Source organism: Acartia tonsa, chromosome 15 (genome assembly GCF_053477335.1).
Source record: "Acartia tonsa isolate MP-2025a chromosome 15, ASM5347733v1, whole genome shotgun sequence".
In the NCBI taxonomy this organism is placed as follows: Eukaryota; Metazoa; Arthropoda; class Copepoda; order Calanoida; family Acartiidae; genus Acartia; species Acartia tonsa.
In genome coordinates, this window is record NC_137274.1 from 27815160 (window position 1) to 27826593 (window position 11434).

At 28.1% G+C, this 11434-nt stretch overlaps 1 protein-coding gene across 1 annotated transcript; it reads left to right on the forward strand.

The window, feature by feature from the left end:
• Window positions 1-374: 374 nt before the first annotated feature.
• On the forward strand, window positions 375-6151 carry LOC145306766 (uncharacterized). The gene is made up of 4 exons (XM_080149061.1): window positions 375-447; window positions 531-646; window positions 5008-5070; window positions 5566-6151. Exons 1-4 carry the CDS (start codon window positions 420-422, stop codon window positions 5884-5886), a joined length of 528 nt encoding a protein of 175 aa, XP_080005187.1. The 5' UTR covers window positions 375-419; the 3' UTR covers window positions 5887-6151.
• Window positions 6152-11434: the final 5283 nt, after the last annotated feature.

Here is an 11434-nt window from a genome sequence, read left to right on the forward strand (position 1 = left end):
TGTTGGTCCATTAGTCCATTCTCAGAGTGGGTTAAACTATTTTGTCATCAAATAATGAATTAGTAAAAATAATTTCATTAGAGGCTCTTTTATCTCTTGCCTGAAAATCCCCTTAGAAATCAAACCAAAAACACCTAAGATATGTGAAATAAGTTGTAAAATAAAACAAAACCAGCTTATAGCAGTTCTACATTAATGTTGTATGCTTAAACATGCTACATAATAAATGCCAAATGGAAATATTATTTAATATTTAACCTAATTATATCTAACCTATTAATAATAAGAATTTTTTTACTTCCCTCATCTTTTATATTGCCAGAGACAATATTAAAAAAAAACAATTGTATAATTTGTTTACTTGACAAACAGAAGTTGCCAACTACACATACAAATATACAAAGTTTGGAAAAGAGCAGATGAATTCAGTTGGGTTTATTGTATCAGGTTCTTATCGTTTTTTATCTACAAACTTTATTTTACTTTATACAAATTTTGAAATTATTGTTATTAACTTATATCTTTTTTAGTTGTCATACTAGTCCTACCCAGCATTGCAATGATGATTGATCTTGTGTCGAAGAGAAAATGGAGTTTCAAAGACTTATTATTGGCATTTTTTTATCAGCTTGTGATGTTGTACAAGGTATATATGACTGAGAAACTTAAAATTTATTATGTCAATATTAAACTTGCAAATTCAAGGTTATTAATTTACTATATTGCATAACTAAACTTAATGCATGTGTTTTAAATGTGTTTTAATATTATATTAGAGAAAAATATTTGATGATTAAAAATATTCTGTCTATTATGTACACTAGCCTGTCCCAGATTTGAAAATTTTGTTAAAATTCTGACCACCAGCTAAAATATGGTTGATTTGTGCAAAAAAATGACCCTTGCAAAATATTTTTTTTCTGTAATTTTAAGGCCCACCTTATGGAGGTTAAATCATCATTCCTCAGTACTATGGCTTTATGGGGCTCCCATGAAACGCCTTGAGGAGTAGAATCAGGACACTTTGTCCTTTTTAAAATATCTCATTCCTAGCCTTAGAAATGACTAAAAAACCACCATCCATTTTTTTAGAGTTTATTGAGAATTGTCCAATGTTTAGAGATTTTTTTATTTTTTTTTGATCTTTTCTCAGGCTAGGAATGAGACATTTTATTTTTGAAACTGACAAAAGTTCCTGATTCTACTCCTCAAGGCCTTTCCTGGGAGCACTATGAAGACACAGTTTTGATGCAATGAATTTTTGACCTCCATTAGGAATGGCCTAAAAATTTCAAAGTGTTTGTACCATTGCAATTTTTGCATTACAGAAAAAATATTTTGCATGCATCATTTTTTTTTGCATAAATCAACCATATTTTGGCTGGGGGCAAAAATTTTAACATAATTTTTTGAAATCTGGGATAGGCTAATGTACACAATTGAAAGTACCAATGTCTTTTGAAATATAAATATGTTCTTTTGCTTTTTTGCTCTGAGTTCTAACAGACTTGATTATTTAGATAATTAAAACTTGCATTTTTTAAATTTTCTCAAAATCCATTGAAATAGGATTCAATCATGAAATGCAGTTGAAACATTAAAGTAATATAGAGTGATAAATAGTTATGAAACCATTTTCCCTTTTTAAAGACCCATGACGTTGCAGAAGGTTGTTTTTAGCTAGAAATTTTGCTTTCTCACTTAGCTGCTAGAAAGCTCATAAGCTGTCATTGGAATAAGATTTGAAGGAACTTTACTAATTAATCAAAACCACCATATATTTTGGTATAAGGATTTAGGGGACCTTTATTATTAATTAAAGTCATGTGACCTAATGTACAAGAGTTAAAACAATGAAATCAAAAGATTTTAGTGTAAAACTATTTGTAAATAAGAGTATAAAAATAAGATATTGTTATCAACAACAAAAAATAAATGTTTTGCCTAGTTTTTGTAAAAATTTAGAGCATATTTATCATTTAAAATCAATGCTATCTTTTCAAGAGTGTTTCCATTAATTTAATTGTGTTTTGTAAGCAAAACCTGTTTTTTATTATTTGTACTGTGTATTTTTATTTGAATATTTAATTCAAAGATAGCAATTTAAAAAAAAATAACCGAAGATGAATGTCGGAATTTTCTTACTAAACATATTAATGTATATATAATTAGAATAGTAAGACCTTGAAAATAAGCAAAAAAATATTATATGATAATTATCAGTAAATCTAACAGAATATAAACATAATTATTAAAAAGCTAGCTTCAAAAAATAATAATACATTTTTTATTCAAATATTATAGTACATTCTAACAAGGATGATGATATCAAGTTTAGCAACATTTAACAAATATGTCTTTCAAAAATCAGTTGATTTATTGCATGAAATATTGAAAATGTATATAGCAGTTTACAGATTTTTATGATTTTCAGGAATTTAAAATAATTACATTCGTTTGGTAACTGTAAAAGCTGAGTATAGCATGTATAGTGTCATAGATGAGCTACAATTTGAAATAATTTACATATATTTATTAGGATGTAAAATCCTTTTATAAAAGGCAAATACATATTGATTTTAATTACAAATTCATTGAAAAAAAATCCAGACTGTCAGATAGACAGACAAAATGAATTATAAAGTAGCTTCGCTACTAAATATGACATATACACAGACATGCGCACTGGTTCAGTTTACATTGCTATGGACAGTTAAAATATTTAGGAAAGTTGTAAGGAAGAAAGTTATCTATGTAGTACTAAGACAAAGATTTAAAAGCCTCCTAAAAAAAAGATATATATTTTTAAAAACAAATTAAATCTATAGTGCTGTTAACATGAACTTTAATATTGTTATTATAAAAGATGGAAATAATTATCCAGATTTTTACGATTTTATAATTTTTTTGTATTTTAAAGTTAGTATGTTTTTCAACCTATTTTTTAAAAAATACACTATTCTAAGACATGAAGATAAATTTCGATTTTAGCAATCATTTTCAATTCATTTTGTCTAAAAAAATGTAGGTATGAGACAACTGAAAAAGTTTGAAAAAAAAGATTAAAACATTAGTTTTTTAAATAGGAGGAGTAGGGAATAATTCTTGGCCTTGTTTGAGTTATTGAGCGGGGCATAGTTTTTATTAAAGGAATTTTTGGGATGGTTAAGAAATAGGCGGAGTTTTAGATAGGTGAGTTTGGTTGAAGGCGAAGACAGAAAAAAACTGGGAGGAGATGAAAAAGTGGGGGGGGGGTTGGAAAAAGGTTGTGGATTTATTTTTGTCCTTGGTTGTGCAATTGCATGGGTGGAGATTTGGATTTTGAAATCTGTTAAAAAAATGGGTGGAGTTATTCCTGAGATGGGAAAAATGTTGATCTTTATGATAACCTGCTTTGTTTGGGTTTTAGGATGGAGGAAGAAATGGTGTTCTTTTTAAATAACCAAAAAAGTGAAAAAATGTGTACATTTTATTGATGAAACATGAAATGAAAACTACTTGGTATAAAATGTTGACTTATTTGAGATTTTTGGAAGTATAATTTGATGATGCAAACAATTGATTTGTGTTTAAGGATAAACTAAATATCAAAGAAGCTTAATCCTTTGAAATGTTAAATGTGTTTTAAAAGGTTTTTCTTGACAACGCCAAAATTATTTTTTTTTTACTTTATTAATTTTAATATATATGCATTATCTATAAAGGACAAACACAAATACATAATAAATTTTATAGTTAGGGTATTGTTTCTAAAAATGAAAAACTCTGTATAAAACTCAGCCATTTTAGAAACTAAGCTGTCAAATTTCTTGAGCAATGGGATTGTGTTGGTGTAGGTCTTTGCAATAGTTCTATATAGTCATGTACCCTTGCTCCCTCTATTCTCTAACTTTATTGTTGAAACTCGCATTAGTCAAATTTCAACTCAAAAGTTATAAATTTTGTGAAATTTCTCATGAGAGGCTGTTATGAAAAAAAGTGGAATGTATATGGAGATGTGATAAAGAAAAGGGGAAGGTTTTTCAATTCTTAATTCTTTATTTATATATTTACTCAAAAATCACAAAAAGAGTGGACATTTTACAATAATGTTTTCTTATTCCTTGGTGTAATATTTTTGAAGACTTTTTTAGAATTTTAACTTGATTCATTCAGTTGAGTGCTCAAATGTTTCAACCAATAATTATAATTTACAGGAGAGTTAATTTTGAGTATAATCTTTTGGGATATACATCCATTTATCAGCCATTGTCTTATCCCTTTCAATCCCTGATGATACCCATTTTACAACATCCCATACCTCAATAATAACAAAAGATTTATTGCTCTAGATGGTCATTCAGAAAACTAATTGTACAAATAAGAAAGAATTTTTTAGCTGACGAAGATATTGTCATGATTTGGTTGAAAACTGCCTACACTATTTTCCTCATTGGTATAATTAAGGAATTGTTCATCTAAACCTATTATGTTTATTGTCACCTCCACATTTCCTAACCCCTACTTTGCTATTTTGGGGATATTGGGATTTTGAATGTTCTTTTAAAACAGCAAAATAATTTATACACAAAGGTTTAATATTGAAGTTAAATAATCTAATTATATGTGCATAGAAACGTTTTAATTATCTCAGCTGTATTAAAATTGAATTGACATGTATTTTTAACACAAAATTGAAATTGTAAAAACACTTTTATCTACCCCTTTCAAGGGGTATGGCGGATTTCTCTTGAATTTGCTTGAAATTTGACACATTTTTAAACACTAAAAAGGATTTATTTTTGTAAAAAACTTGCATGTGTCAGACGCTTGTTGAAACACAAAAGTATTTTTGAATTAAAACTCAAAAATTGCTAGAACTTGAATGAAGCAAGTGAAATACATGATTGAAAACAGGATGCAATAAAAATCTAGATATTACTCAATGTTCCATGTTTTTTATTGTAAACAATAGTATGGTCTTACAATTTTTGTTACAATATTCTAAAAGAAAATATATCTATTTAGGGATTTCGGTGTTTTTTGAAGCCACAGGATGTTGAACAAAAGAAAAAATACCTAACAGATAAGGTAACTCTATTCAGTACAAAAAGAATTGTCAAATATCTTCAAAAAGCATATTAAGTATGGATATTTATCTATATATGATAACTGATCAGTAAAATAGATATCTTGATTCATGATAAACTAAGAAATGATTAGATTTTTATTATTTATGTAAAACAAATATTATGATGCTTAGTTGTCATACTATAAATCTTCAAATACAAAAATAAGCCTTATAAAAAACCTAACTACTGTTAAAATATTATGCCATAATCAGAAAATTTTAGATTTTGAGCTCTAATTTTAGATAAAATAGGAGTTACAATTTTAACCTCCTCCCATACCAAAATAAAATTCTGATAGAGGCAGACATAGCTAATTAATTATAAACGTTAAAAAAATAAATTGTTTTTAAATTTTTTGTTATTGAATTCAATAACAATTTATTTTCTTAACATTTATAATTAATAAGCTATGTGTGAATAGAATATATTATCAATATAATCTTTTTTATTTTAGATGTATGAAGTATGCATTGAATCAACAATGCAACTCTTTCTTCAAACTGGAATACTTTTGTTCAATGTTTTCCTTACAACTCCTGGCACTTATGAATTCCAGGATGACAGCAGTTATATCCTGGATATCATCAGCATCACCACATCCATATTTTCACTTCTCTGGGGCCTCAGCAGCTTCAAGATAAATGTGACTCAGAAAGAGCAAAGGATATTTGACAAGTTTGTACTAATGGTTAGGAGCTCAGTAGATATTATTGCAAGGTATGATCACTTTACCTTAAAATATTATCATCACTTATTTACTTCTATCCCTTTTTAGTGTGTTAAATATATGCATCAATAATCATAATGTCAGTCAGTAAGTAAAAAGACACTTACAGAAATGACAAACCATTAGTCCTTTGTTTTCTAAGGTTTCCAAATAAATGGATCAAAGAAGAAAAATTTATTTTGACACTTAATTAAGAGAAGGGGGAAATGAAACTCATCTTGTAAACACAAATATAATTACAATACAATAAAAGATGATTATGATTCTTTGGGATAATCCTACTTTAAGAGTGGAGATACCCGGTATCATATAAATTAACCCCCCCCCCCTGGGGGTATCTTCAATTTTGACACCTGGTAAGTGTCAAAATGGATATCCCCCGTATGCAACATTTTGGACATCTGATATATGTCAAAACGGACACCCCCCTCTATATTGACCCCCCCCCCCATATGTGTCGGTTTTGACACCCAGTAATTGTCAAAACCAACACATACAAGGGGGGGGGGTGTCCGTTTTGACATTTACCAGATGTCAAAACCGACACATACGGGGGGGGGGGGTCAATATAGAGGGGGGTCAAAATGGACCCTATCAATATTTACCCTTTCATTGGGAGGTGTCCTTGTAGGTCCTTCATCGCGCGAATTTCCTCTCGACTAATATTCATCTTTAACCTCAAATCTATTTCAAAGAGGGGAAAGGGTTGGCTAGGAGTGGTTAATACCTTGTTTAGGACTAGATAGAAGTAGCAGGAGGCTCTGATCACATATAAAAGATGATTAAAATGATAAAAGTATAGGATAAAATAGTTTGGCCTTTGTTTATAAGTGTTTGTTATGTGTTTTTAATGCCTGTATGGTCATATTGTTATTTGACAAGTCTAAGTTTCCTTAAAACTTGGAGACATCTATGTGTGGATTTTTAAACTAAACAGATATTTTAACTTTTTCTTGATTTTACTCCCAATAGATGTAAGTCCCTAGATAGAGAATTAATACAGACCAATAGGTTAATAAAAAAACGTAATTTTTAACATTTTTTTGACTATACTTTTAAAGTAATGTAATGGCTATAGAATAACGGCCTTTTTTGCCGTTTTCAACGTTGTTTTAACGTTAAAATTGTCAAATTTAATGCTATTTTTAAGCTAATTTAATAGGTACAGATAAAAATCAGTTTTGAGAGAGTTTATAATGCTGTTTTCTTATCGTTTTTAGTGCCTTTTTTACGAAAGCAATAACTTTTTTCGTATTGCTTTGATATTAATAATATTTTTTGTGTGTACTAGGAACTACTTAAACTAACTATGTTTAAAAACTACCGAGTTAGGGCCATTCAAAGGGGGATCGTGATTTGAGGAGATATTTTTAGTGTCATTTAGTACCTACGGACAAACATCGCATAATTGAAGGATTTTAAAGTTAAAAATCGAGCACAAAGCATACAATAGCGGCGATTCTCATTTGTTTGAGGAATCTACACAAAAATTTTCAGACTCCTATCTTTATTTTAAGTGGTTTTTTTTGCAAAAAAAGTTAACGTTAATTTTGTTGAAATTTAATTGATACGAAATTTAAATGTAAATAACCTACGGACAAACATCGCATAATTAAAGGGTTTTAAAGTTAAAAATCGAGCACGAAGCATAAAAGAGCGGCGATTCTAATTTGTTTAAGGAATCTACACAAAAAATTCAGACTCCTATATTTATTTCAAGATAAAAATGGCTTAAATATCCGCTAGATTAGAATCGGTTCTCAGCCATACTGAAATGCATCATATTACAGACAATTTTCTCTTGATTAATAAATCTGTAATGAGTAAGGCTAATTATATTAACAGGACTAATTGGTACCCAAACTTTTATAACCATTAGTAACCATTGGACTGTAAGTTACATTTGATACCCAAAGTTTTATAACCATTAGTAAACATTGGACTTTAAATTATATTGGGTACCCAAAGTATTATAACAATTTGTAAACATTGGACTGTATATTACACTTGGTACCCAAAGTTTTATAACCATTAGTAAACATTTCACTGTAAACTACACCTGGTACTCAAAGTTTTATAACTGATATCTTTACACCTAGTCTCATACAGGACTTACTCTAAATATTGTTTTATTTAGATATTAATTTTGATACAAAATTGTTTTTTTTTCTTTGTTAAATATATAATATAAAAAATTCTTTTATTGATTGATTGCTATTCTTTTATTGATTGATAGTTTATTTTGACCTAAAATATCTACAAAGACGACATTTTTCACACAACCTCTCCAAATCACACAAATCCGATGATAATACTTTTTGGACGGAACAGGGGTATAGGCGTTTAAACTGTTTTTAACCTATTTTTGAATGGATGGTCAAAAATATACTAGGATACCTATAGAATCAGACTGCAGAGCCCAAATTTGAATTAAGTCCCCAATAAACTTTTTTTGGGGGATTTAAAGGTTAATTTTTAATGTTGCTCTGGTGATTTTGACTAGAGCAAAAAGTCTTTTTTACTCGGGGTAATATTGTTGCTTTTAGAACAATTTATACAGGGCGTTTAAAAAAAAACTGCGTTTTCCAAATTTGGGAAACAACCATTAGGAGTACAAAAAAAATAATTATATGTCAATATTCTCTATAAAAATATGCATCAAAATTGTTACAGGTGTTTTTTAATATCTCTGAAAATAACGGCGCATTTTAAAGCATAAATATTTCAAAAGATGCATATGATGCTTTTTTCTGGTAGAATTTTGTGCCTTAAAGTTGGTTTTCAAAAATTTATTCACTTGAAAACAACATCTTAAAGAAAGCCTGCAAGAAATACCACGCTTTAACTGCTGAAAGACTGCCACAAGTAGACCCAATACCCCAAATTTGAAGCCTTCAGCTTCTATAACTAAAAAGTTCTAGGCATTTCAAAATGACATTTTATATACAATGATAATTTTAAAAGAATCTCAATGCTAATGTTAGAAATTTTGAAATTAAACTACGTGGCCTAGAAACAAAATTATAAGCTTATTTTTGCCATAAATTTCGGTTGCCAGTAACTAATTATATTTTTACAATAAAAATACCCATTTTTATAGTCAAAATCATTAAAAGAAATTAAGTTTAACTTGCGTTGCACCGAGTGTACTGTAGCCAATCAGAAGGCTGAATCAGCTTAGCAACCAATCACAGCTGAGCTTGTTTTAGTTTTTCCCTTTGTTTCCGCTATGATTTTTGTTCACAAATGCAATTTAAATCGAATTTTTTTCATAGATTTTGACTATGAAATGTGGTGTTTTTATTGTAAATATGTAATCAGTTACCGGCAATCTAAATTTCTGACAAAGATAAGGTTATAATTTAATGTCTAGGCAACGTAATTTAATATTGTTTTTTCTTTTATGAGCATTGTAAATCTTTCAAAATTTTCATTGTACATGAAATGCTATTTTGAAATGCCTAGAACTTTTTTGTTATTGAAGCTGAAGGTTTTAAATTTGGGGTATTGGGTCTACTTGTGGCAGTCTTTCAGTAGTTAAAGCGTGGTATTTCTTGCAGGCGTCCTTTAATACGGCCAATACAATTTTCTACCAATTACACTAAAATTTCATTTAAAATTCCCTCACTGAAAACAAATATTCAGTTTTTCTTTTTGTATACTTAAGAAACATGACCTTAAAAATTGCTCATGTTCGTAAATCCCCACCCCTTATTTATTCCTATTATCCTTTAATTTCATTGACAGGTTAAGATATCAACTCATAACTTATCCATAATTTGTAATTAAATGCTTTAATAAAAAAAATTCAAACTTCAATAACTTTTTTGTCTTTAGAGATTTTTTAGTGAAATAAAAAAGAGTTTTTTTTTTATTTTTACTATAACCTACATTATTAAAAAAGATTCTTTTACTGCAAATGCATCACAATCAAGAAATGTGAAAAAATGACAAATTGCAGTTTCTTAAAAATGCTTTTGTGAGGAGCTAAAAGGCATTTCACCTTTAAAACTTATTAGGGTACTTTTCTTATACCTTTTTCTAAATTAATATTGAAATTCTACGATTTTTTTTATACATAATAGAAGAGTTATTTTAATTTTTCTTGCACAACATTTTTCACATAAAGCATTTTTGGAAACTATGTACCTATCATAGAGGCCGTATTTTTAGAGATAATGAAAAACACCTGTTATAAATTTGATGTACTTTTTTACAGAGAATAAGGACATATAATCGTTTTTTCTGAATTCCTTCTGGTTGTGTCAGAAAAACGGAAAACGCAGTTTTTTCTGAAACTCCGTGTATAATTCACTTTATATTGATACAATAAAAAAACATTACTCTGTTCAACGGAAATATTTTTTTTTCTAAAACAATTAATTTCATTGAAAAATCTAACATATACAATAAAACATATAATTCTGAAGTCTGAACCAATAACAAGTCTTCTTCCATTTCAATTCTTTACATTTCAAAAAAAAAGTGTTTTCACAAAGTGACTTATTTCCAATGTAGTTAAATAATTTTTATTTTATTAAAATGAAAAGAATAAAAACCATACACATAAAGGATACATACTTTTAAAAGATATTTAAAAAAATAAGTTTGAATAATCTTATATTATATCATATTTGTATATGTGACAAAAATAAATTTGTTATATTGCATAAACATTTGTTGTCATCTTACAGCATCTTTCACAATTTTAACCCGTTACAGCCAATTTTTATGTGTTTTAAATAAGTGATAGAAAACAAACATGATAATGTTAATTCATTGATATGTTGTAAAGAATTAACTTTTTAATGAATTAATTTAGATAAAATCAAAAGGCCTAATTTTACTCTATACCAGAATACAATATTTAGGAAACAAAACACTCTAAAAGCTATGAATTTTAACCAAATAAAAAAAGAACTTTTGCTCTGATCAAAAAGGACCACAGCAACAGTAAAAATTAATTTTTAAATCCCCCCCAAAAAGTTTATTGGGGACTTAATTCAAATTTAGGCTCTGCAGTTTGATTCTGCTGGTGTCATAGTATATTTTTTATACAGTATGACCCTCAAAAAAGTATTTTTTAGCATCTGCAGCCCTTATTTCTCAATGAATCATTAAAAAATGTATATGTCCTTGTTCTCTAAAGATTTCCACATAAGTAAATATACAAATTTAAATTTTACCTCCATTAACACCGGAGATTTTTAGAGCCAAAGTTTTGAAAAAGTGACTGAGAAAAAGAATTTTTTTTGTTTCTCATAATTATTGGATACACAAAGAAAAACAAGTTAACTAATTATTTCTTTTTTATTACTCCAAAAAATATCAATTTTTTATGGCAAAAAATACTACTAAATGAATTGATTATTTGCAAATTTTAGGTTATTTATGTACCCTTATTTATGAAAAGAATAAATTATGACAGTTGCTCCGACATCTCAATCATTTAATAGAGGGTTGATTAAGCTTTTAATACTAAAAATTCATTATGTTGAAATTTTATTTTCTTTATAACTTTTTTGTTATTAAAGTTAGGATTATGAAACAAAAACAATTTTCCTGCTTTATTCATAAAGATTTGCTTGGTTTTTTA

Excerpts from the sequence above, each read along its gene's own strand:
- LOC145306766 (XM_080149061.1), top strand. The coding sequence starts at position 420 with ATGAATTCAGTTGGGTTTATTGTATCAG. Across the intron at positions 448-530 it reads AGTTGGGTTTATTGTATCAG|TTGTCATACTAGTCCTACCC; the intron begins GTTCTTATCGTT and ends TATCTTTTTTAG. Across the intron at positions 5,071-5,565 it reads AAAAATACCTAACAGATAAG|ATGTATGAAGTATGCATTGA; the intron begins GTAACTCTATTC and ends TTTTTATTTTAG.